This window comes from Telmatherina bonti, assembly GCF_933228915.1.
Source record: "Telmatherina bonti genome assembly, chromosome: 13".
Lineage (NCBI taxonomy): Eukaryota > Metazoa > Chordata > Actinopteri > Atheriniformes > Telmatherinidae > Telmatherina > Telmatherina bonti.
Window position 1 is genome coordinate 29,874,226 of NC_136611.1, and position 23,968 is coordinate 29,898,193.

The 23,968-nt window shown below is 43.0% G+C and overlaps 1 protein-coding gene across 5 annotated transcripts in view; it reads right to left on the reverse strand.

The window, feature by feature from the left end:
- The window catches only part of fbrsl1 (fibrosin-like 1), a 276,833-nt gene that overhangs the window by 24,981 nt on the left and 227,884 nt on the right, over positions 1–23,968 (reverse strand). For all 5 annotated transcript variants that reach the window (XM_079251042.1, XM_079251044.1, XM_079251041.1 and 2 more), the window contains one exon: positions 9,866–9,914. In XM_079251042.1, coding sequence (XP_079107168.1) covers positions 9,866–9,914 — 49 coding nt within the window. The remainder of the gene's footprint in view (positions 1–9,865; positions 9,915–23,968) is intronic.

Here is a 23,968-nt window from a genome sequence, read left to right on the forward strand (position 1 = left end):
CTGTGGGGCTGTTTCTAACCTAAACTCACCACCATCTGCTCCAATCTCTGGAAAGCCCAAGCCACATACAGACACAGAGGTAGTATTATCTGAATCTGGCTTTGTTTTTTTGTTTTTAAAGTCACGATGGAGCATTAAGAACAGCTTGCACATCTATAGGACCGCTCTGAGCTGTCGTATTTCACTCTGGTGTTCCAAGCGCAGCAAAAGAAGAATTGATTTGTTTAGCGTGTGAAGGCGGAGTGTCAATTTAGGGAAATGTGTGAAAGTGAGTGTGCGTGTGTGTGTGTTTGAGGAGAAGGGGGAGCACAGTTAGTGGAATTGGACTCTAAAACAAGCCAAATCTCTTGCAAGAGGAAACAGACTACACCAGGAAAAACAAAACAAAACAAAACAACACAGAGGGCCAGAAAAGTGTCAAGCAAGACTTTCTGTCATAAAAGCTAAAAACAGAAACTGAGCAAAGAAAAAAAAAAATCTCTCTGTTCAACATATTTTCAACTGCATATGACAAAAACAGCACAGAAGTAGTTAAGAGGAATGAAAATCAAACTGTCTAGTGTCTCTGACTGTTTCATGATTGTGTACCGAGACAAGAGGCTCCACACCGCATCAAACCCTGTAAATTCTCCTGAAAGCCCCATCTCTCCCTGTAGCAGTCAGCACTGAGATTATTGTGAGCAACTAAAAGGTAAGATCAGAGAGCCTCACTACTTAAGAGTAGGTTTTTAGAACCACAAAGTATCAAGACCCAGATGGTTCATTCTCCCTGAAAGACATGTCCACTCCAGCTCGACTCCAGAGGCACCTGCTACCCGGATTAGGTCAGTGATGCTACGCTCAGCCAGCACACTAATGCAGTGCGCCACAGCTGATAAGGTGCCCCAGGCACTTCAGTACTTGCCCCAGACCTAACAGTTGACAAGTCAATACCTATATCATTTGTTGAAAGAAATAGATATACATTGATTTTTTTTCTTTTTAAACAGAATCAATTTGATATAGTTTCACTTTAACAGATGGGGTCAACATTTAGTTGATCCTAACATGCTCAGTTATACAATCCAAACACAGTTAATTATCTGTCTCAATAAGGTATAGATACAAAGGCAAAAATATAATATAATACAATATAATACAATATAATATAATATAATATAATATAATATAATATAATATAATATAATATAATATAATATAATATAATATAATATAATATGTAGCTCTATTAAACTGTCCCTAACAAAAGACAAATATGGGCTAGGTCATCTATCAAGTCAAACCTGGTTCAGAATTGTTGTTAGTCATCTGTGCACTTTGGTCCCTGGGTTGTGTGACTTTGGAGCAATCTCTCCCCAAAGCAAACAGCAGTGAAATCCCAGACCTGCTGCTCACCCCTCAACACAGCAGCAATAACCAAACAGGCAGGGAGGTTAGAGCCCATGCTCTGCTGAATGGGATATTACAGTCAGTCAGAGGCCATTAGGGGCCCAACCACCAGGGCCCAGTGCAAGGAATTCACCAGTAGCCAAAAACAACAGCCAAACAGATGACCGCTTGCATACTGGAGTCGACCACACTGTGAATGTTGCTCTCTTTTTTTAAACCATTCCTCAAATGGCCAAAATGCATGCCCCTCTGTCTAAGCGAATTACCGCCTGTGTGTTAAACACTGGGACGATTAATGGCGCTTATGCTTGCTAAAATAGGCCTCAGCAGTGTGTCGGGTTACGTCTTTCACCATGTGTTGAGTTCATGACTACAGACAAGCCTCTATCGCAAAAAACTCTCCCAAGCCAGCCCTCTGTCAGGCTTGCTGAACTAGTCCAAACCTGAGAAGTTGGGTAGAGCTGCGGTGTCACAGATACTGAACAAACAGCAGAGCAAGACCACCCATCTGGAAATACTTGGAGTATTCTTTATATAGCAGGTTGACACCTCTGTTTCATTTGGGATCTCGTTTCCTGGGTTTGCCTCCTTTCCCCTTCTGAATACTCTGGCACATTCTTCAGATACTTGGATGTCCTTCTCTGTCACGGACTCTGAAGCGTTTTACATCCGTTCTGTTCCTGGCGACAGCTTTTCCATCTTTATAAGCTTCTGTAAACCGCTTCCCAAAATGTCCAATCTATTACAAGCGTGTTTGTAATATCCATCTAGGCTGACGACTGTCCTCTTGCCAACGATTGTACATTATCCAAGCATCGTGTTTGGCCACAATCACATACCATCTGGCTTTGTCAATGAGCGTTACAGCCTCATCTGCAAACAACAGTGGCTCTGAACCTCTCGACATAAATGAGCTTAAAATGCATATAGCGAAGAACTGGGATCTTCAAACAAACGCAGGGCGGGGGTAAAAACAACAGTCTTGCTGGCAGAATGACTGAAGCTGGGAATAAAGGATTAAAAGCAAGAAAACCTGCAAGTGATCACAGGCGTCACGCTTTACATTTCAGGCCTGACAGCAGTGATAAGACGCTGCCTGTGTATTCTCATAAGTAAACAATGAAAATGCCTTCCACAATGCAGTTGGCCATGTTTTTATTGCAGGAGGAAGAGGATTAAGATTAGTCAGTAGATGTGATGAGAGCTGGGCCTCTCTAGGGCTATCCTTTCTATTCTTCTTTCTTCACATAAGCACACACACATACATACAAACCAAGTGTGGGACATTTATTTTATCCAATCTTACTTGTGTGTTGAGATGATAGTCAGTGCAAGTCGGTCAGTGAACTGCAGCAGCTAAAGCTTATCTCAGACATACTGCATACACCGAAGAACTGGTGACATAAACTAGACTGTAATGGTCAGGTTGGGCTCAGATTGAAAGATGGCTGCTTATAACATGAGTTTTTTCCTGCAATGTTTAGTCCCTGCATTATAGATGAACTAATAATATCTAAAATATAAATTATGAATAAATACGTTAACCTCTGTGCCACAGCCAAGATATAAAATCATGAGGCTGGCATGCACAATTCTGCTAGCATGGAAATTGCAAAAAGTGGTCTAAAAAAAGCCACATAAGATGGTATTGTCACCCAACCTAAACTAAAAGTAAGAGAGATATACGTTTGCACACAAAGATGCACAAAAGTAATTAAATACAATATGCCATGAAATCCATTACATATGGACAACCATGCCAGCCAAAAGGCTGGTCTTGTTCCTGGCAAGCTGTCCTAAATGTCCCTTATAGCCTTTAATGACTTTGTAATTGTTCCCTCTCTACAGCTAAAGTTGAATCCATATTCAGTCAATGACCACAGAGTCACACAATGGACCCACAACAGGCAGCCTTCAATGTGTTTCCCATTTTCCATTACAATAGCTGATCACCACCCACAGGCTCTCTGTCAGAGATGACATGGATTGATAGAGCTGACTGACAGGTGTCAAGCTTCCTGACATGTTATGATCGACACACACACAAGAGAATAGAGAGAAACACATTTGCCATTGAACAGGGTTTCTGTTTCATGAATGAAACCCAATCAGGAGCGACCAGATGCTCTAAACGGGACTAAGTTAATATTTCATGCATGGTAGGCTCTTTGCACAAAGCAAGTATGTTTCTAATGGACATAATAGTTCTCCAAAGGGGTTACAGAGTGCACGAAAGGTTAGTGTGAAATATCAGCAATGACTTTACAAGCCAGCTAATTGCTGTGTGTAGAAAACCCAGGCAGCCTTTGAAAACAGGCCGCTTGTAAAAGCCTCAACATCAGTTACTGAAACCTACTAAACCAGACAATTCTTTCCAGTCAGCTTTAAGGTGCCAGACCACAGAGGAGTTGTGGGTATTGTAGATTGGTCCCTCTGACTGCCTGCCACTCTACATAAATAGTACATGACAAGGTAATCGTAATTTAAAAAGCTATAAATATTGAAGAAGAATTAAAATAATTTATGAAACACTGCAGTGTGACAAGATGTGTGTGAGTTCATGTGTGTGTGGGAGCGTTTTGTCTTCTTTCGCTCCTCTCTTGGAGGGTATGTTGAAGGATAGGCAGAAGCGGTGCAAGCTGGGAATTCTGTAATTGCTTTTTCTGTCCCTGAAGCAGGCCTTCCTGCTTTAAATCAAAAAAGGCAATCTCTGTCAGTAATGGCTCAATTAATAATTAAACACGTGTCTTATCTCCGCTGAGCCCCCTCCTATTTATTTTCATCTTTCTGACAAGGATGACTGCACAAACAGCATTAGCACCATCAATGAAGGAAGCTTAATATCAGCCCTTTTCTCTAAAAACAAATCACTCAGCTCACAAGTTGTCTTATGGCTGTGAACAGTAATAACTATCAGATTAATGAAGAAGCAAGTTGTGTTTTGGTTTTCCAATACGAATATTTTGTTGGCTGGCCCATCTGCCTTCTGTATTCTGTGAAGAGTTTGTAACTGTTCATGATTTAACACAAATCAAGAAAAAACATGGCGCCTGCTGTTCAGGCTCATTAACAAGTGTTGTGTAGTCAGTAGCGAGGGTGACATTTTGTTTGATGCATCAAGAACTACCGACTTGCAGCATCTTTTTTAAAATGTCGCTGTAACATATGACTGGACAAGCGTCAAAACACCAGGTCTTGAGCTGAGAACCATGTCAGTACAGGAGCACATGTCTTTCTGATGAAGATAACATGTGCTGTATGGAATGATCTGAACAGGTACTCAAAGTTGAGTTTCACCAGGCTTGGATCTCCCATTAGTAATGGCTGCTTTCAGTTTCAGTACTTGGTGATCGGGCCGTGAAAAGGCTCGCATGCTTCTTCTCTTAGGATGCATTCACATCAGGATAGTCCACTGGACTTGGTCCGATTGGGAAGTTGGCTCTGTTGTAGGGGGGTGTATCCATTCAGACTGAGATTGCATTCACGCTGCACTTTGGTCAAACGAGCCAAACCATTAGAATAATATATCTCCATTCCCACCAAAGGTGGCGCTGCTCTAGTATTTAGCAAAAGAAAGAACAAGACCTGCGTGTAGAAGAAAACTCTGTTGTGAGTTAAAGACTGAACACGAAACTATCGCTGTTTCGGATTTTTTATTTTGTCTTACGCAAGTATACTGCAGAAATACACTGCAACAATGGATGTAGTATAAAGAACAGATGATGCATGGGACTCTTAACGCAATTACTATGTGTTTACCCACAATGCAATACTACGTAAATGCTGGAAGTTACTTTTTTTTTATTTTATAGTCTGCTTCCTGTATTTGGTTCGCTTGAAACGGGCTGAGACCTGTGTTTATCGGCTAACCGAGTCCGCTTCTTTGGTCTGAATCAGAATTTGTTTGGGGCATTCACAGCTCCCCAAACGACATGGACTTTCCAAGCAAACAAACTTGGATTCGGATCAAAAAGGCTGATGTGAATGCGCCCTTATTCAGCTGCGAAGTCTGCCTACAAACCAGTGGCCGCTGTTCAGCTACCTCTACTATATTCTGACTAAAAAGTGGTAAAAAGCTGATTAGTTGTTCAGAGGGTCACCTCCATTCATTATTTAATGGGCAAGAGGCTACAAACAGTCAGACTGGCCACCGAGGTTAGTGATACATTACGTTGACCTGGCCAGAGGTGAGCTGCTCAGCTGGATACAAACATGCTTTCTCATCTACTTCACTATGCCTGAGCTGCCCTCAATCCCCCTGTCCCCTGACCTTACTGCTCTCTCCACAATCACCATCTTTCCTCACTTCTAGATTCAAGAATCCAGCAGGTGAGTCTGTTTCATTTTTGTGTTGCAGGAGCAGCCCTGGAGTCCCGGCCAGCCTAAGTAATGGAAGAGGAGGTAAAGTAGACCGCAGACCTTTTATTGACATGCAGCTAACAGCAGCGGTGGAACAAAGGCCACTCAGCACCTATTGAAAGAGAAGGCCTGCAGACAGGGTGGTTGATTAGTGATTCGACACAGGGACCCTGGACTGTGTAGCACATAATGAGAGCTTAGGGAGTGAGCCATGAGCTGATGGGGGATGGAGGTACAGTGGAGGCGGTCTGAGGACAGAAAAGGGGAGAGGCGGGGTTCTACCATAAGGAATTAATTTCCCACAAAAGCAGATGGGTATATGAGTAAAAAGGCTTCAAAGGAGCGGAGGAAGAAAAAAACAAGTGTATGGGCAGATCCTAAACCCTTAAGCTACAGCACTGGTAATGTGTTTATATATAAACAACAGTTGGGGATAAGCCCTAAATCCACTGCCAAGCTAAATGGTTTATGTATTTTTATTTTTTTTTTATTTGTTTACTTTGACGTCAATTAAGCAAATTGGTCCAGTATCCCCAATGAGCAAGAAGTCTAGAGAGAGGGAATTTAGCATTTATGTCCAAAAGCGTCTCTCCCTAAATGCAACAGGAACTTCACCTTTCTTGTGGCCTCAGAGAGATGCTAGCGTTGTCAGATGTGCATGATGGCAGATGTGTGTGCTTTCTTTCCACCTCTCTGTCTGCACGCTCTACTCTTCCTTTGTTCCACTGGTCTAATCCAGTATGTGTGGGCCGGTAAGTTTAATGGAAACAATTTATTAAGTCCGGCTTAAAATGCCATCTGCAGCTAAGCCTCCCAAAGCCGCTAAGCTCCTAGTTTCGCCCTGGAGCTTGCTGTGTTCACGCTTACTGTAATGCTCTGTTTAAAATGAGCACAACGGGTCAAAATTAATCAGGATTACAAGGGCACAAATCCACTTCAGAAATGGCTTTTCTACCAATCTTTGCCCTGCTATCCCAAGATGCCTCAGGTTTTTCTGGTGGAAGGCACACTTCATGGGTTTACCATCATGCTATGGTAGGTTTGAGCGCACTAAGACAACGCAACCTCAGAGAGTACAAGAGACTGTAAAAGATGGTGCATATACCAAACCCATTTCTCTACCATCCACACATGCAACATTCAACACAGTCAGTGCAGATTCCTAAATGCTCTTGTAAGATATTTCTAGCTGCTGACAGCTAGGTGATAACTCCGTACCACTTCCATAGGCCAAGCATTGTGAAATGTCATAGGAGGACCTGCCAGTAAAATGTTTATCTGTGCTCTGTGGAGGTGCCCTGTACACTCAGCAGCTACATTTAGTTTCTCATTTGCCTTCCGGCAAGTGACAACAATAAACTCTGACCTGCGATTCAATAAGAGTAGCCCTAAGTGGAGCACAAATCTGTGCAGCGCTTTTACTTAAACATGCCATCCTCCAGGAAATCAATAATTTGCAGGAAGACAGGAAATAAGCAAAAACCAATAACTGTTAGATAACGCTTGCCCTCTCCTGTACCATCCTACAACATAACCACCAACACAGACAGACATTCAGCAGAACCCCTACTAGCAGCTGGATAAAAACACCCAAAAGCGAATTACATAGTGTGTGCAGTGCTATTACAGATACCATTAGCGTGTACTATTATCAGTACTACTGGTTTGCATGAATCACAGGTTGTCAACACACTAGCAATGTTGAGATGATGAAAAGTAAATATGAGAGAAAGAAGGCAAGGGTGTCTGGGTTTTGCCCAAAACCCTGTTCTGTGTGCATAATTACAGTGCTCTGCCGTCACTGATTACAATGTTGGTTGTTTCTCTTCTCTATGAACCCTGAACCATTTCATTAACATGACAGTCTGTGGGCTTGTGTACAATTTGGACGTAACCTTAACCATTCGTACCCATGGTTGCTCACCAAAAACTCAAGCTGAAAAAGCAGCAGAATGTTTTGAACAAAAGGAAGAGGTAAAAGTAAAAGAAACGCTCATTATCTAGTCAATTCTACAAGCCAAACATCATCACGGCATTACATATTTATGTGTGTCATAATGTTTGTGTTTATGTGTGTGTGTTAGTGTTTGCATCTGTCTGAAAGTCTACCAGCTAACAGCTCGACAGGCCTGGTGATCAGAGGAAAAGAGGGTTTTTCATCAGTCCCACAGGACTGTGAGTGAGGCTGGTAATGGGACACATATGCTATGTTGCTGCATTCTAAACCAGAGGAAAACAGCCTGTGGGCTTCTCTGTATTACACACACACACACACACACACACACACACACACACACACACACACACACACACACACACACACACACACACACACACTATCCACACAGAAAAACCAGTCTAGGCCATGAACAAACACTGTCTTAGAATCTATTACAGCTCCAAACAACAACATTGGAATATGAGATGAGTGCTGGCTCGCCACTCTGCAAATGACTTCTTCCTCATCGTCACCAAATCACTCCCTCAACCTGCCGATTTCTCTGCTGCCTCACCCTCTCTAACCCCTAATTCTAATCTGGTGCCCTTCCACTACATCACCCAAACAAGATCTGCTTGATCTGTGTGATAATCAGAAGAGACTTTGATTGGATTGTCTGGATGTAATTCCAAGGACCTAATCCTCTACCCTGCTCGCGCATTAGTAAGATCCACAGACGCATTCCTTCACCCGCTATAATGCAGGGGATTTTGCACGAGTGCTGAAGACAATGCCTGTGCGCTACTACTAGGTTTTCATGCCATGGATGTTTGCTTGTATGCAGGCATGTTCTGAACAACCATGCTGGTAAACTAAGTCAAGACCCTGACAGCTGATAAGAGAAGCAGTTCTTTTGTTGACTAAACCATGAGAGCCTACAAGTCTTTGAATGCTGGTTCTACAATGCTTATGGTGGTCACAGGTCATCTATATCACACAGTTAGGATGCTTAGTTTATCTCCTTCTTGTCAGCAAACCTTTTCCATTCATCAGTTAAAGCTACAACACATTTATTTGACGTTGAAAGGAAATATAGATCTTAGAATGGATGTTTTAATGTGATGGTAAATAAAAGGAGCTACATAAAAAACTAAAATCTGTGGTGAACATTTTCCATGCATACTGCATGGATGACTGACGAATAAAAAAGAAATCAAAGGGACCATGTGTCAATTTAACAAACAACATTCCAACATCAACATTTTTTCTAGCTGAAGCGTGTTGATCTATTTGTTGAGACATTGCCAGGCCACCTGCCCCACCAGTAACCGCCTAAAAAAACCTTCCTCTTTTGGCTGAAGTTTACAGTGAGCAGATCAACCTCCTTCTCCCTCAGCTTGTGTTAATGGGCCTCCTTCCTGGTTCCTGCCCAGAGGGGACATGGTCTGCATGATGCTATGTGTCACAAATGGGCTGATTGCGCCTCTCCCCTGCTCCCTCCATCGTGCATCCACAGCTTGACACCTTTACCCCTACCCTGACCTGCCAAGCATCATTACATGCAGTAATTATTCAGGTGCAGCCAACAGTCTGTGCCTGTGTGGTGCCCACAATGTGACAAATACACTCACAAATGCTTGTCACTAGATGCACACAAACGCACAAGATCATGCTGAACCATGTATTATCATACAGTAAAAAAAACAAAACAAAACAAAGACGTTTATAATCCACATATGTGCACATGTGACAGCACAGTTTGAGTTTGTGTTGTCTGGGGAGCTGACAAAGCTCTTTCTCTGTCTTTCCTTTGGCATCCATTATGGTCCAGGCCTGCTGTCAGATAGCTTGTATTGCCTGAGGGGAAGTTCCCATTTGTGGGAGCATGTGGCAGGGAGGCTTTAAATCCCCTCTAATGAACCAATATGTAGGAGGGCTAAGCCTTTGGCGGGGTCGTCCAAGAAACGCCACTATGCACCCAGGCAAAAATTCATGCATATGTAGTCACCAGACCTTGTTTATGTCTGTCAACATTCAAATGTGAATAGGAGCTGTAGGATTAGAGCGAGGTAGAATTGGACTAATTTACAAAAAAAGAGCCAGTTGCTCTGTGTATGAATAACGCAGAGGAGGAAAGGCTGAAGCTGAACACAGAAAGACAACAGATCCCGCTCTTACCTTTGGGTGTGGTAGGGGAAAAGAGCTTCTCTGATCCTACATCAGATACCTGGAAAAAAAAACAAAAACAAGAAGACACACCTTAAGTGGATTTGTCTGCTTAGCTGAATCACTGATAAACTACAGTCAATCCTATTTGAACAGTATCACATAAATTTCAAGGCAATACGTCAAAAACTAACGCAAGCATTGGCACATACTTTGTCCGCCTAGTAAAAAAGGCTTATTCAGACACAAATGTAGTCACAAGCGCATGGAGGTAAAGTTCAGCTCTCACACGCAGCATTACACAATCAATCAACAGTCTGCAATCAGCCAAAGAGAGGAGCTCCTCCTGTGCCAGACAGTCCCTGTCTAGCTTTGCCTGATGAAGTAACATTAGGTGGCACTGTTGGGCCACCTGAAAACCCTCAGAAGACACGCAGTCAAGGACAGAGGAAGCTTGTAAGATGGCTATGCAGCATTAGAGCACAAAGGCTGATGACAACACGTTGTGAGTGAGAAATCACAGTGCACACTGCAATTACTTGCAAACTAACAGTCTAGATCTTGGACAGTATATGATTTTATTCTAAAAGCTAAGTCTTCATTAAGAAAAAATAATTCAGTATCAGTTGATGATCTGTAAGTGGCAGAGGCGGCCGATGTGATTGATGGTGAGCAGCATAAACCGGATGGACTACAATCAAATGGTGGTTGAGTCTAAATATAAAGGAAAACGACATATGACTATGAAGTGATAGGAGACTTGTAGACTAAACAATGAAAAATATTTCCCTCTCTGCTTCATATGGATTTGTACATGCTGGCAACCATCCACTAGATATGAAAAATATGAATTAAAAAAAAAAAAAATTGTATGCTCTTTGAGCATGTGGGAGAGACCATGACTGAAAAGCAAGAAATTCACGTGTGCTCATAAGATTATATCAACAATGAAAATCCTCCTCAGCCTGTAATATAGGGTCTTTGTTTGAAGGCACAATTTCCTTTCGCTTTAGCTCCTCTCATCTGTGGACTTGTAAAAATCTGCAAAAGCTGAACATATGTTCCACCCAACGGGCCCGAGTGTCCTTAACTGCCATACTTGTATTTCATGCTGCACAAAGGGAGCATATGTAAAGAATGAACAGTGAATCTGAGTGAGTACAAGAGAGACAGAAAGAGAAAGCAAATGATTTAGTAAACACAGATGGCTGTCCTTGGCATCTCTGTTAGCTTCTTCACAAGTGTTTTGAGGACATCCTCTTCTCCCCAAGACCTCCCGATTTCTCCTTCATCGCCACTGCGTTGCTTTTCTGTACATCTGTGCTTTATGTCTCGTCTCAGCTTTAACCATAACAACGCTCAATGATAACATAGTTTATCTAATTTCTTCTACCAACACGCAGACCATATATAAATACAAAATCATCCTAATAAAAGTCCTAATAGCGGATGTAAAGTGTTGCTATGCGATGTTAGTTACGCAGAAAAGCTCCTGTCAAGTTCTACAGCATCTATACGGCAAGGAATCTCAATGACAGTAAAACAAAACATGAACGAACCAGCTGATCTCGGCCAACTGTAACAGACTTAACATTTAGCTTGAATCAACAAGGCAGTTTTGTCTCAAGAGCGCAAGTTACCTGTTGCTATTCCAGTTATAGCCAGAACAGTTATGAGATTGACAAAAAACAAGTCGGTGTCTTCAAGGTAGTTTAAAAAGTAATAGAAAATGATGCAGAGTAAGATAAGGTCAATAAAAGCTCTTAAAATTCATTAAGTGGACTTTTTTAAGACAGAGGAACCACTCAGCTGTGAAAAAAATCCTGTTTCCTTTTACAGTAGACAAAGTAAAAGACTATAGAGGAAAGACAGAGTGTGGTGCTTTGCCCTCTTACAGTCTCCCAGAACCAGGGCGCCAAGCTACAACACAGGCTCTTTGTTAGCTTAGCACAACATTAAACGCTCCACTACCAAGACTCAGCACTGCAACAGCACAACCTCAGCCTTGAATCATGGCCCCACGGGCCCTGGAAGAAAAATATGAGCTCAGAATGAAATGAAGCTTGTCAAATGGACACGTGAGCTGGCTCAGAGTCCTACTTGGAGTGGCACGGGGTCACAAAACCAAAAAGACAGGGTAAGTAATGCTTTAACTCACTGTAACAGTTAAAACAGTTGTTATGACCAGAGCGGTTATCCAGAAAGCAAGACAGACATAACATGTTCCTGAGAAAGAGCAGAGAAAAACCGGTGTTTACTATGTGCCACAATGACCTAGACCTCCTTATTCCTATTTTGGTCATCTTCAGTGTGCAATGAGCTGTTTTATATTCTAAACGTATTCCAAGCGGCATCAACAACCGATATTTAGGCTTTAATACTGTGTTTTGCACCTGCCAAGTCTGTGTGAGTCAGTCACATAATCCACAATTACAAGGCTGGCTTGCAAAAGCCCTTCTTAAAAAGGCATGTCAAAGCAGAGCCCTGATTCGGCTAGCTGTTGTTTTTGTAGAACTTTCTGGGTTTTGTTGGTCAAGTTGACATTTTTTCACTGGGCTGTGCTGCTGGCAGTCGTCGCCGCCTGCGGTTGTGCTGTGCAGAGGTCATGTATAACAAATTCTTCACACTCTCTTTGTTGAGGCAACCCTGGCTGCCATTAAAAACAGACAGAGAAAGATGAGACAGAGGGGAAATATATATAGAGAGAAACAGAAAGACAATGAAAAAAGGGAGCAAAGGCCAGGTTTTCCAAAGGAAACAGGGAAATTTAACCGTTTAAAAAAAATAATGGGGGAAATTTAAACCACATTGCCTGGGAGCCAAAAACCCTTGGAGCGGGCCGCAGGAAGCCTGACCTTTGTGAGGGCCGTCTGCTATTTGAGCCTGGGGCTTCAGGGGCCTGGCCTCCTCTCTGGAGGGCCGTCAGCAGGCCTCAGCTTTCCTTCCCTATTCTATTCATTAGCCATGCTTTATGATTCAGCTTCCTCTGAGCCACACAAGAGCTCCCTTAGGAAAGAGACTGCTGGATAGAGGGAGAAAAAAGGGAGTGAGACTGAGGGAGGGGGTAAAAGAAAGAAGGAGGTCACAGGGCCCAGCCGGAGCTCAGCTCTCAGCAGCTGTGAAATCCTCCTGTTTCCTCGGCAGGCGTAAAAAGAAACAGGAGGAGGAGGGGGGGGAGTCCAGGGAAGGAGCTGGGCCAGTAAACCCACCATTAGACTGCTAACTCCCTAAAGCACCACATGCAGAGCCATAATTCCCAGATTTAGGGAATGCCAAATTACAAATTACACTGCTGTTTGTTTTAAAAAGTCCACAATTTCCCTGAACACCAATGACTTATTGGCTGCATAAATCTCCAGATGATAGCTGAGCCGCAGAGGGAGAGTGGAGAGGCAGAAACGTTTGCTAGCAGTAAGTGAGACATTTACTGCCGGGCCAAATGCGTTTGCTTTCGCGGCAAAGAAGCGAGCAGAAAATCTTGAAAACTCTCCATGTCCACATTGCTTTTACTTGACAACGCAGCCAGATAATTAATTTTGAGAATCTGAGACTAACTTAATTGCATTCTTTCAGTGTTAAAGCACCTCCACGCTTTGCTTTTTTCGGAATAAAGCACCGAAGCGCGGCAATGCAGATCCAGAGAGGGAGGGCAGTGTATAATCAACTCGGTGACCTTGAGACATAAATTTATGAAAAGCATTGATCAGTTAAGGCTGTGATTTCACTGAGACAGGAAGGTCAGCAATTACCCAGATTCAATTAACCCCATTTAGCAAAGACTGCTGAGAGACCACTTTCTCTGCCCACAACCCAACACATAGCGGTCCCTTCATGCTTTTTATCAAATGTTCCCCAGGCTTTCAATCTACCTTTGATCTAAGAAGGCCTATTGCATGGCCTGCATGTGATGGAGCTGAGCAGATTGACTCCTTGCAGGCAGAGGCTGGGTAAATCCAGATTAAATACATGCAAACTCTTTTTTCATCACTCCTCCTACCTCTGTAAAAGGAGGTAAAGCTACTCCCTTCCCCGGTATAATCTTTTAACCAAGCTGGCCGTGCTATCACAACAGCTGTGGTATAAAAAACAAAGAAACCTATTAGTAGGCTATGTTGTGGGCTATAATTATTACAGTTTGGTTCTGAGTCATCTGCCACATGCTATATTCTTGACACACAGTTGTAGGACAAGCGGTAAGGTGGGCAGTCATGACTGGTATTTAGCATAATCTAAATGTGAAACAAAATTTTAAAATGCCATTTTTTTCCCCTTCGCATGAAAAGATAACTACTGTCGAATGAATGGCAGCTCTAAAGCAAATCCTATTTGATGGGCAGCACAAAGCATGTTCACTTCTAAGAAATGATAGACACAGAAAGCAAGCGCAACATATTTTTTTGTTCATGATTCCCTGTCTGTTCACAGCAGAGGAGCCGGTGAAATGTGTGCGGTGGCCCAACGTGTCAAAACGCAGAAACGTTTTGCATCTGAATGCATGTGATATGACTTGGAACAAAAGGAGTTATTCAAAAGCATAAAGGGTGAAAAAAAGGAGTGATTAGGAAAATAAATGAAATGGTCATGGGACAATATTTTGGCATGCACAATCACGGTCTCAATTATCCAGGTTGAACCCGTCTTTCCAGGCCTCCTGCCATCCAGCACGAACACTTGCACGTGCACTAGGGGCGGACTTACCATTAGGCAAAACTAGGCGGTTGCCTAGGGCCCGCAGTTCTTTAGGGCCCCATAATACTTGTCATACACTTATGATTATTTATTATTTACTTACTACTAACAAAAATTATGTTTTTGATTAAAAGGCTTTCGCTAAAATGTCAGCAGAATGATTATTATATTATGTGTGACTCGGGGCCTCCCTTCCAGATATATAGGGCAGCACACTAATACCTAATGTGATCTGTGTGTGTGTGTGTGATGCGGTCAGTGAGTTGATCTGTAACTTAAAGAATGACTCGTCACAATAAATGATCAGTTCGTACCATCAAGTGAAGCAACCCTTCCCTGTCATAATACACAGTCCTCTCCGTCAGTAAAGAAACTGGCTATAGCAATGCAAATAATACACCTTAGCAGAGTAGAAAGTGGCATATTTGGGGGCCCCATGCCTGCCTTTACCTGGGGCCCCAAATCTCTTAAATCCGCCACTGACGTGCACACACCCACATAGTGAAACTCACTACTTGGAGTTTTATCTATCATCTTAAACTCTGGGTCTCCTTTCTTTCCAAAAATGAATGAGACGCAGCTGAAAACTAAAGGTGACATTGCATTTGTAGTTATATCCCAGAAGAAATGGCAGAAGCTTTCAGAGAAAATCAGGTCAGCAGATTCAGTGACCTCTTTTTAATACCTCCCTTTGCCAGATTTTAATTGGAAACCTTTTCCTGATTTACTTCATCTACCGACTGACTCTTTTTGTTTAAACAGTCCTCGGTGTAATACTGCGTTATCTTACGCATAAATTGTTTCACTGGTTAATTTTATTATCTTTCATTGTTTGCACAGCGAGAAGATGTACGAGTAAAGACCATGATCAACATCCAGCCAGCCATCCTCATCCACCGTCACCTTTTCTCCCCAGACATCTGCTAATACTTATTTTTTGCAATAAATGCTGCATTAGACTTGCACAGTGGGCCTACAGCTCCCAGGCTGCACTGGGAGACACCAAATTAATTATCTCCCCAGCATTTGTCCTCACACCGTTCCTGAAACTTAATGACCTCCCGAGCGGTCGTTTATTATAAGTCACAGCAGTGTTATACATTCCCAGGGAACAGGCATCATCTACCTTACTTTCAATTCCCACCTTCCGCTCTCTCTGCAGCCTCCACAGCCTGCTTGTCAGAACAGGTGTGGGCCAGCAAGACTGCAAACCCCCAGCAAGCATGATGAGATACATGGCAAAGAGAGAGGATGCATCCCACGCAACTGTCAACCAGCAGATACTTGCCTCAACTGGAGCATCATTAAGATGATAATGAATTCCACGGTGACTGTGTAGAATGGAGTGGTCTCCATTTGCACGCTTGCAAAACACACAAACCTCTTCATACTTTGCCCCAAGTTCCATTTCCAAAGGTACATATAAATATGTGTGTGTATGATGGAGCACCAGGCATGCAAACTCCTGTTCCCTCTCCCCCTAGCAACAGACGCAAGGAAATGAATGCCGATAGAAGAGCAAGGGAGAGGGGGGGCTTGAGCTTTGTGTAAAATATTACCCTTTGTCTCGCTTACTGTGCCCCGAACTATCACTCCTCCCTCCCTTCCCTCCAAGGCTGCACAGCAGTTGCTAGCCCTTATCATGGCTGCCTGTCAGTTTAGTATACAAATTAGCAGTCTATCAGGGGAATGCAGGGGCCGGTTTCATCAGTAGGGAGAAGGGCAGAGGCACGCATTGCATTAAAACCTCTTGCTGCTGCAGACAGAGAGGGTCACAAATCAACGCCGCAGCAGGCCCACAGCCAGCACTAACCAGATAAGGAGAAATGAAGGAAAAAGAACGAGATATATTTCACTACAGAGGATCCGGATCTGTTCAAATTCCCTGCACGAGACCAGACTGAAGAATGGAGGTGAGGAAGGAGGACGGATGAGGTCGCAAATCACAAAATCAATCAGAATCGGACAAAACAAGTAGAATAGAGACATTGGAAAACAGGTTTGGAACAAAAAGTAGAGAAATTCCGTTTGTGAAAGGGCCCTCAGTTGATTAACAACTGTGTTTAGCTGGAAATTAGCGCTAGCACATCCCCACTTTCTCCTCCTAAGTGACCCCGTACATGTTAATACCGGCGGAAACAAAACATCTGCTAAGGGCTCTCATTAAGTGGTGTAATGCAATGAGCCATACTCTATATTGCAGCAATAAAAGCTGACACACAAATCATCTCCACCATTGCAATCCATTTAACTCAATTAATGAAACACTAGATGAGAGCTCAGTGGTTTAAAAGCATGTGCAATACTCCTCACTGGTTGGTTCAAGTCCTGCTTCAAACAACACATGTGAAAGAAAGAGAAACACACGTATCTAAAGCAACTGAAAGCAGAGCGCAGCTGACTGTAAACGGGGCGTGGTCTCCTTCCCTTATTAATATCAGAATGTATGCCAGCAGTGATAAGGACCTCACGTAATCTCCCAGTGGAATCAGGGAGCTGTTCATCATTACTCCCTGGTCCTGATATAGATCTGAGCACCGATGGCCCCGCTCAGCTCTCCAGGCTTCTCGCCAGCAGCGATGGCAGATAGCCCTTTAAGACACGGCTCACTGCTCTCTCACTGGCCGCGCCAGCAGACACAACCAAATCCCGGGTCCCTCTGGGCCAGTGTGAGAAGGTATGATAGGACAGGACACGGAAGCTCACTCTTCCCCGTATCCACATCATGCTTTTGTTGTAAAGCCTTTACACCATTGTCAGCGTGGGTGGTGGGAAGTAAAAAAAAAGCCTTTTTCTGGATGTTATTGTCTGAGAGGCAGGATAACAGACAAGCGGATTATTTCAAAGAACAGCTTTCTCTGGAGCTCTCACAATGCAGCACCATTGTTGCTTAGGAGAGGATCCTGGAGGAGATAATAATAATATTCCTAGTCAGAGCCTTTGCTGCATTCGAGCTACGTTCTAACAGAGAGATACACATCATTCTGACTGGCCCGCTGTGACATAATCACCCTGCAGAGAGCTGCAGGCAAGCTTGGTAGGCAAACCACCTCTCACTGCAGATTGTTAAGAGAAAGGTGGCTTTAAGCATTGCTCAATAAAAACTCCTATTGAACTTGTTTTTTTGTTTTTTTTTCCAGTCCATCTGAACAATGTCTAGGTGAGTCATAGCCTACCTCGGGCTACACAAGTTACATTCTTCCTTTCGTCTTCTCTCTCAAGATGCCACTGAGCTTTTGACTTGGATGAATTTGCTAAAAGGGAGAGGAAAAAAACCAAACCAAGCGAAAAAAAAAAACAAACCAAAACAAGAAACTCGACAGGATCTTAAAAAATGCAAAGCTGTGACCCTTTCCCTTGCCTCAACCCACACATGGTGAATTTCTTCTGCAGCAAAAAGACAGCACACAAAGAGAAGAAAAGGCAGAGCTGGCACTACATGAAAATATGTGGTAGGCACTGGTTTTGCTCCTCTGGGCACGGACACCTTTAATGAGAGGAAAAAAAATGTGCAGCAAGAGGCAGATCTCACCCGTACAATGCCAATGATTTTGAGCAAAATGAATCACCTCCCCTCTAACACAAATAAATATTGTTCTAATACCAGTGGGAGTTTAATGCTGACTCTAGGCAAGAAAAACTATGTGGGGATCCAAATGGAAAACTCCAGCCTTGATACTCCAAACCGGTCTTTTTGCATCCCACATTCTTCTAATCCCAACACCATGCACCAACAAGATGTCTGTGACCCCTGACCTTTCAGGTTGGCTGGCTGCTGAGCTTGGGGATGGAAAATAAGTGAACACATCACTCTCCCTTTCAAAAACAACAACAAATGAGGCAGTGATAATTCAGGTATTTATCTCAATATCTTCCTGTGAAACACCAACAAGGACTGTAAATCAAGAAAGACACTTGTCCTGCAGGGGGGGTGGAGTGGAAAACTAGAAATGGGGTAGGGTAGACTGGTATTCATTGCCAAACATCCCGTTGCTCTCACATCACCATCTCACTTCAAGGCACACGATCCTCCCTGGTAGCACAAACAAACATGGTATGCACTATATAAAGGAGTCTCAGGCCTCTAAAGCCCCCAGGCCATGCTGGAAAAGGATGTGGCACGTTAAGTGGAATTTACTTTTGATGCAGACATCAGGCCTCAGGTTTCCGGCAGCTGTAACCCAAGCTTCTCCCTGGGGCCCCACTGCAGGGTTGGACAGGACACCAAATGCCCACACAGTCACCTTTAGAAATTGTTTCAGTGCTCAGCTGCCGTTACAAAAGGTGGAAAGTGACAGGGGTAACTTTTGGGGGCTGTCACCGCTTCTAAAGACAAACACACTAATTCAACACAGAGATGAGATGCAAAACATTTGATCAAGTCTGCAGTACCTACAGTCTGGAACAAGCAGTAATGCGACTGTGTTGTATTTTGGGGTTACATAAGGAATAAAAAAATAACAGCAACAACTTGCATGACACTATTTTGCCACACTAATGCTTCTTTTGTACTTTCATCTTGCATTTTCATTGACTTCTGCATTATGAACAAGGGCATCTAAAAGGATTTTTCTATCATCAATCCATCATGAGGATGTGGACAAAACGTAAAAAACACACACACTGCTCTCATCATGAGGAAGAGCTTTTTGGTCAACCACAGCCCACATGTGCAACTTAATGCAGGGTGTGACAGACTATATCAGCTTCTCTTTATAATGGAGAAGAGGATGAGGACGGTTTGAAGCTAACTTCGTGTACTGGTCACAGGGTAGTTAACGTAACTGCAACAATTTCAGAGACTTTATAAGAGGGTTTAAGATTTCAATGTGTGACATAATTCTTGCACACTACTCTGTGAACTGATCTTGTCAATGACCATGCTAGGATTGGTTTTCAGTTCCAGCTATTGATGCCTACAGAAATCTTAGCATCTTAGCATCTGCAGAAAACAATGTGGTTATTAAAGTGTAGTTACTATTTAGTAACTACACAATAATAAAATGCTAATCAGCTGGAATTGTTTCTTTTATGAGCTTTCTTTCTTCAAACAGCTTTGTATAACTATTTAAAATGCATTGGTTTGTTATATCTGATAATAATACAACACCTGCAGAGGAAAGTGATCTGGAAAATTTAAACATAAAAGCCCTGGACAGAAGAGAAAGGCAGAGTGAGGATACGTTTAATGTGTTTGGATTAGTGGAGGAGATTTATTAGGAAGCACTGCAGCGATGCCTATTAAACATCGGTGCCCATGCCAAGTTTATGCAGAGCATCATTTGCTCTGGATTAAAATATAATGAAGCAGTGAATGTAACTTTGTCTTACATGCAACTGTTAAATTATTTAAGTGTAAAGAAAAAACAACAAGCAAAGAATGTTCCCTGGAGCACTAATACCCTTTTCTGGGCTTGTTCGTGGTGCCAACAATGAATATCTTAGTGCTTGTTAAAAGCTTTGTTTTGCCTTGTGAGGATCTGTTTGAACAAAATAAATGAGCAAAAGGGACGCCAAGTCATAAAGGCATATGCAGAGGCCAGTCTTTAATCTCAACAATATTGGCTAAGGTGACATTTTAGGAGCATGTGTACATGTTGCAATGGACTGAAGAAGGTACCAGCTCATTACCACAGTGCAGGACTCTTAACTTGCTTCAAAGTCAGTGTCAATAACGCAAACCTGACAACAATATCAGGAAAATAACTCTCCATTGTTCAGATGTCTGGAATCTATAAAAGAAACTTGCTCCTGTTGGTGTTTACGCTATGCTAATAGCTGGTTTAATAAACAGCAATTTAAAAAGTTGTGCTCATCTTTCTTAAGTAATTCTTAAGTATTTCTGTGGCAATGTTGATTTCTCTCTCTGCCATTTCTTCACCCACACACCCAGAAACCACCAGCCTGACTCAGGTGGCTGGTGCCTGTATTTGAATAAGAGATATGCAAACAGATGAAGTCAAAGCGGCAGCTTGTGTGCTCAAGAAGCCTTTTCTCACATCTGAGAGAATCCCTGGATTAGCTGGTCCAGGCTCCAGGGCCTCTATACTGCATTCATTCAGCAGAGAAGGAAAAATGAGTGTTTGCATTTCATGTCTGTCTGGAGTAAAGATGCATATGGCTGAACTGACGAAGCCAATCTAAACAGAGTCGTGACTGCAAAAGCAGAGCATAAAAGTCAGACGACCCACCATGCAAGCTCTACAGGAAATACCATCAGAGGGTCTTCCTTCGTGCTTTTTTCTGTTCGTACAGGAGAAGAGTTTAATCAAGTGTTAAAAGCTGTCAGGCTGGACACAGTAGGGTTGGAGAATGGTTTGCAGTGTTTTGTCAAATCAGACTCTACTCCTGCTGTTCTTATTGCTCCCATAACTTACTAACCCAGTCGATGAAAGACCTACAGCCACTCCTGGAGAAACATGACGGCTGCTGTTTATTGGACAAATCTATAGTTTCTTATGGCTACGCAGAAGACTCCAGCTGACCTTATGAACTAGCAAGGCATCCCATTCCATGGCACACATCAGCATGTGACTATACACTACTAAAGGGATGCATTTGTATTTATTTTCATCTCCATTAGCTATTGCAATACAGCTATTCTTCCTGGAGTCAATACAACATTCATCTGATTACACCAGTTTTCTTCATGCATTAACAACCATGGCTACTAAATGGTATTTACCATCATCAAGCCTATATTTAGGACACAACAATTTAATGTGTTTGGAGATGCATTTTTAAAAGAGTTTTAAACAAATATTTACTGTTTGCTTTGATAATGTTACTTGGCAATGTGTTCCAGTTGTACATAGCTCTATAGATAACAGTACTTTTCCCATAGTTTGTTTTTACTTTCTGAATCTACCCTCCGTAGCATGTCTGGTTTCATAGTTGTGTTCCTCCAGACTAAAACAAAGCTCTTGGTACAGCGTTCTTGGAAGTGTAGTTGTAATAATATTTCTGGTTAAATTTAGCAATGAGGCTGTAAATCTCTCTTGTACAGACTGTGATGCTTGCCCTGGCCAGCGTCTGCACTTTTAATTCATTTAATTAATTCATTTTTTTATTCCCAACCATGCACCTATACTCCATACACAAACTCAAACACACACACAGTTCTAAAAGAATTGTGCCTGCAAGGCTCGGCGCTCTAGCTGCATTTTCAGCCACAGTGAAAACTTTAAATTCCCATCTAAAAATCACAAACGCAAACAGGCATGTGTCTGCAAACACACAAATAAGGAAGTGGTAAACTTCCAGTAATTCTTCCAGGCTAATGAGAAGGAAAATCCAGGAGCATGTGTGAGGGCCGACCATGTGTGGTGATTGATGGGTCACTGCAAACTATTCTCCCATCTCCCTCTCCTTCCTGCAGGGGCCAGACCGTAACCTGCTTCTCTGACAGTTAACACTTGTTCTATCAGCTCAGGCCTCACCCTGTCACTAACAGGTGGCCTGTCCCTCACAGCAAAGTCATTTGCTTTGCACAGCAGTAACCGTGGGTAGTCCTAGCCAAACTGCATTCACATTTCCACCGTTACAGCTCAAGCCTGAAAGATGCAGTGGCAGAATGCAGAGGGGAAAGCTGGGGGGGGGGAGGGGAAGGAAGAAAAAACCTCCTCCAATCAAATAAATGCCACAGTAAGCACAAGTGACAAGTCTTGTTTGGGGTCGTCCCTGCTTGGGGCCAGAAAGGCCAGTGCTGCCTCATCTCCTCAGCTATGTCTGGAAGCAAGGTGGGTGGGTGAGAGATGGAAGGGAGAATTGCCTGATTGGTGCCATAGCCAAGAGTGAGAGCAGGCCAATTATATTTCCTATTCCTCAAGAGCCAGTCAGCCCCCTCTGGTAGAGAGAAGCTTCTGCCATCTCTGCTCTCCTCACCTCTCAAGACACTTCACATGGATAAATAAATGACAGCCCCAGTGGGGCTTGGCCCAGCTTCCCAGAATACATTGCACAGGCTAGCTGCCTGCCTGTCCGTTTGCCTTCACCTGGCATTACTGCAGATAGACATTTTTCACATTATTATCGTTGCATCGCTTCTGTTGCCCTGTTCGCTCTCTGAGTTGTGGCTGATGATGTTGGCAGAGGACCTGAGGAGATTGGGAGGAAATGTCTCTTGTCAAAGTCAGCATAGCCTAGCTCTGCAGAAATTTAACAAGTTCCCTGGGCTCTCTCCATTCACTGTCTGACGGAGCGCAGTGCCAGGACATGGCCTTCTGACAGCCCTGGGCATGTCACTGTCACTGACACATGATAGGCAAGGGAAGAAAGAAGAGAGGGAAGGCAAGAGGGCTCAACCTTAAAACACTCACACTTAACTACACAACTATATATATATATATAATATATAAAGCACTTTCAAATCCAGCTGTTTATTTATTTCATCTTTGGGATGTCACTGGAAAATGCTTGAATCTTGACACGATGCCCGACACTTTGGGATGTTTGTGTTTTGTCTATAATGATCAGGTAGAAGCCAACAAACGCAGTCAGGGTTATTCTGCATGTGTACGAGACCCACTCACACATAGGCACACACACACACACACACACACACACACACACAAGCACACACACTTTCACCGCTCCCTGATGGTTAAACCAAAAACCAGATGTTGCGGATCAGTGGGGATAAAATACAAGGCAAATAAAAGTGAAGGATGGAATGGTATACATTAACTATAATCAAAAAAGAAACAAAATTGCTTTTTACATATAATTTGGTTTTTGTGGGGACAAGAAAGCCTTTACCAAAAAAGAAAGATAAAAAGGAACTCAAATTACATGGGAAGAAAAGTGCGGAGGCTTTGTACACAGTCTATCCATTCTCCACGACTTCCCTCAAAACCTCAGCGGCAATTGTCCGTGGACGCAGACTGAAGCCGTGCTGGATCTAAGCTGGTTAGCATGGATGCGACTATTAGAAAGATGCTGAAATAGACAATCAAAACTGCCTTCTTACAAAACCAGATCGGTTTTCTGTAGCATGCATTCTGTCTGAACATACAAACGGTGATTTTTTGCCATGTATTCATCATCTGAAATACCCTCAAACAATGTGATTTTAATAATCTGTCATGCTATCCTGCCAAGTAGCTGAAGATATGCGTTACGTTTGGCCCCTGGAGAGAGCTTGGATGAGGCCTGAGCGAGGTGCACTATGAATCTATTTCACAGCCGTCTTCTGTTTGCAGAGTCTCTCTTGACTTGCTGGTGTTGCCACAGTGCTAAATTGCACAGCTGTTCCACAATCTGTGGCAGTGTTAATTACCTAAATGTGAGCGGCAGCTCGTCAGTTCCTCGCTAACGAAGAGGCCTGCTTTTCAGCGAGGGTGCCGTATGTTTGGTATGTAGGCCCATTTCCACCCAACGCTCCCCAGGCTGCGCGTGGACCACCCGACACATCCGCATCCTGAAGAA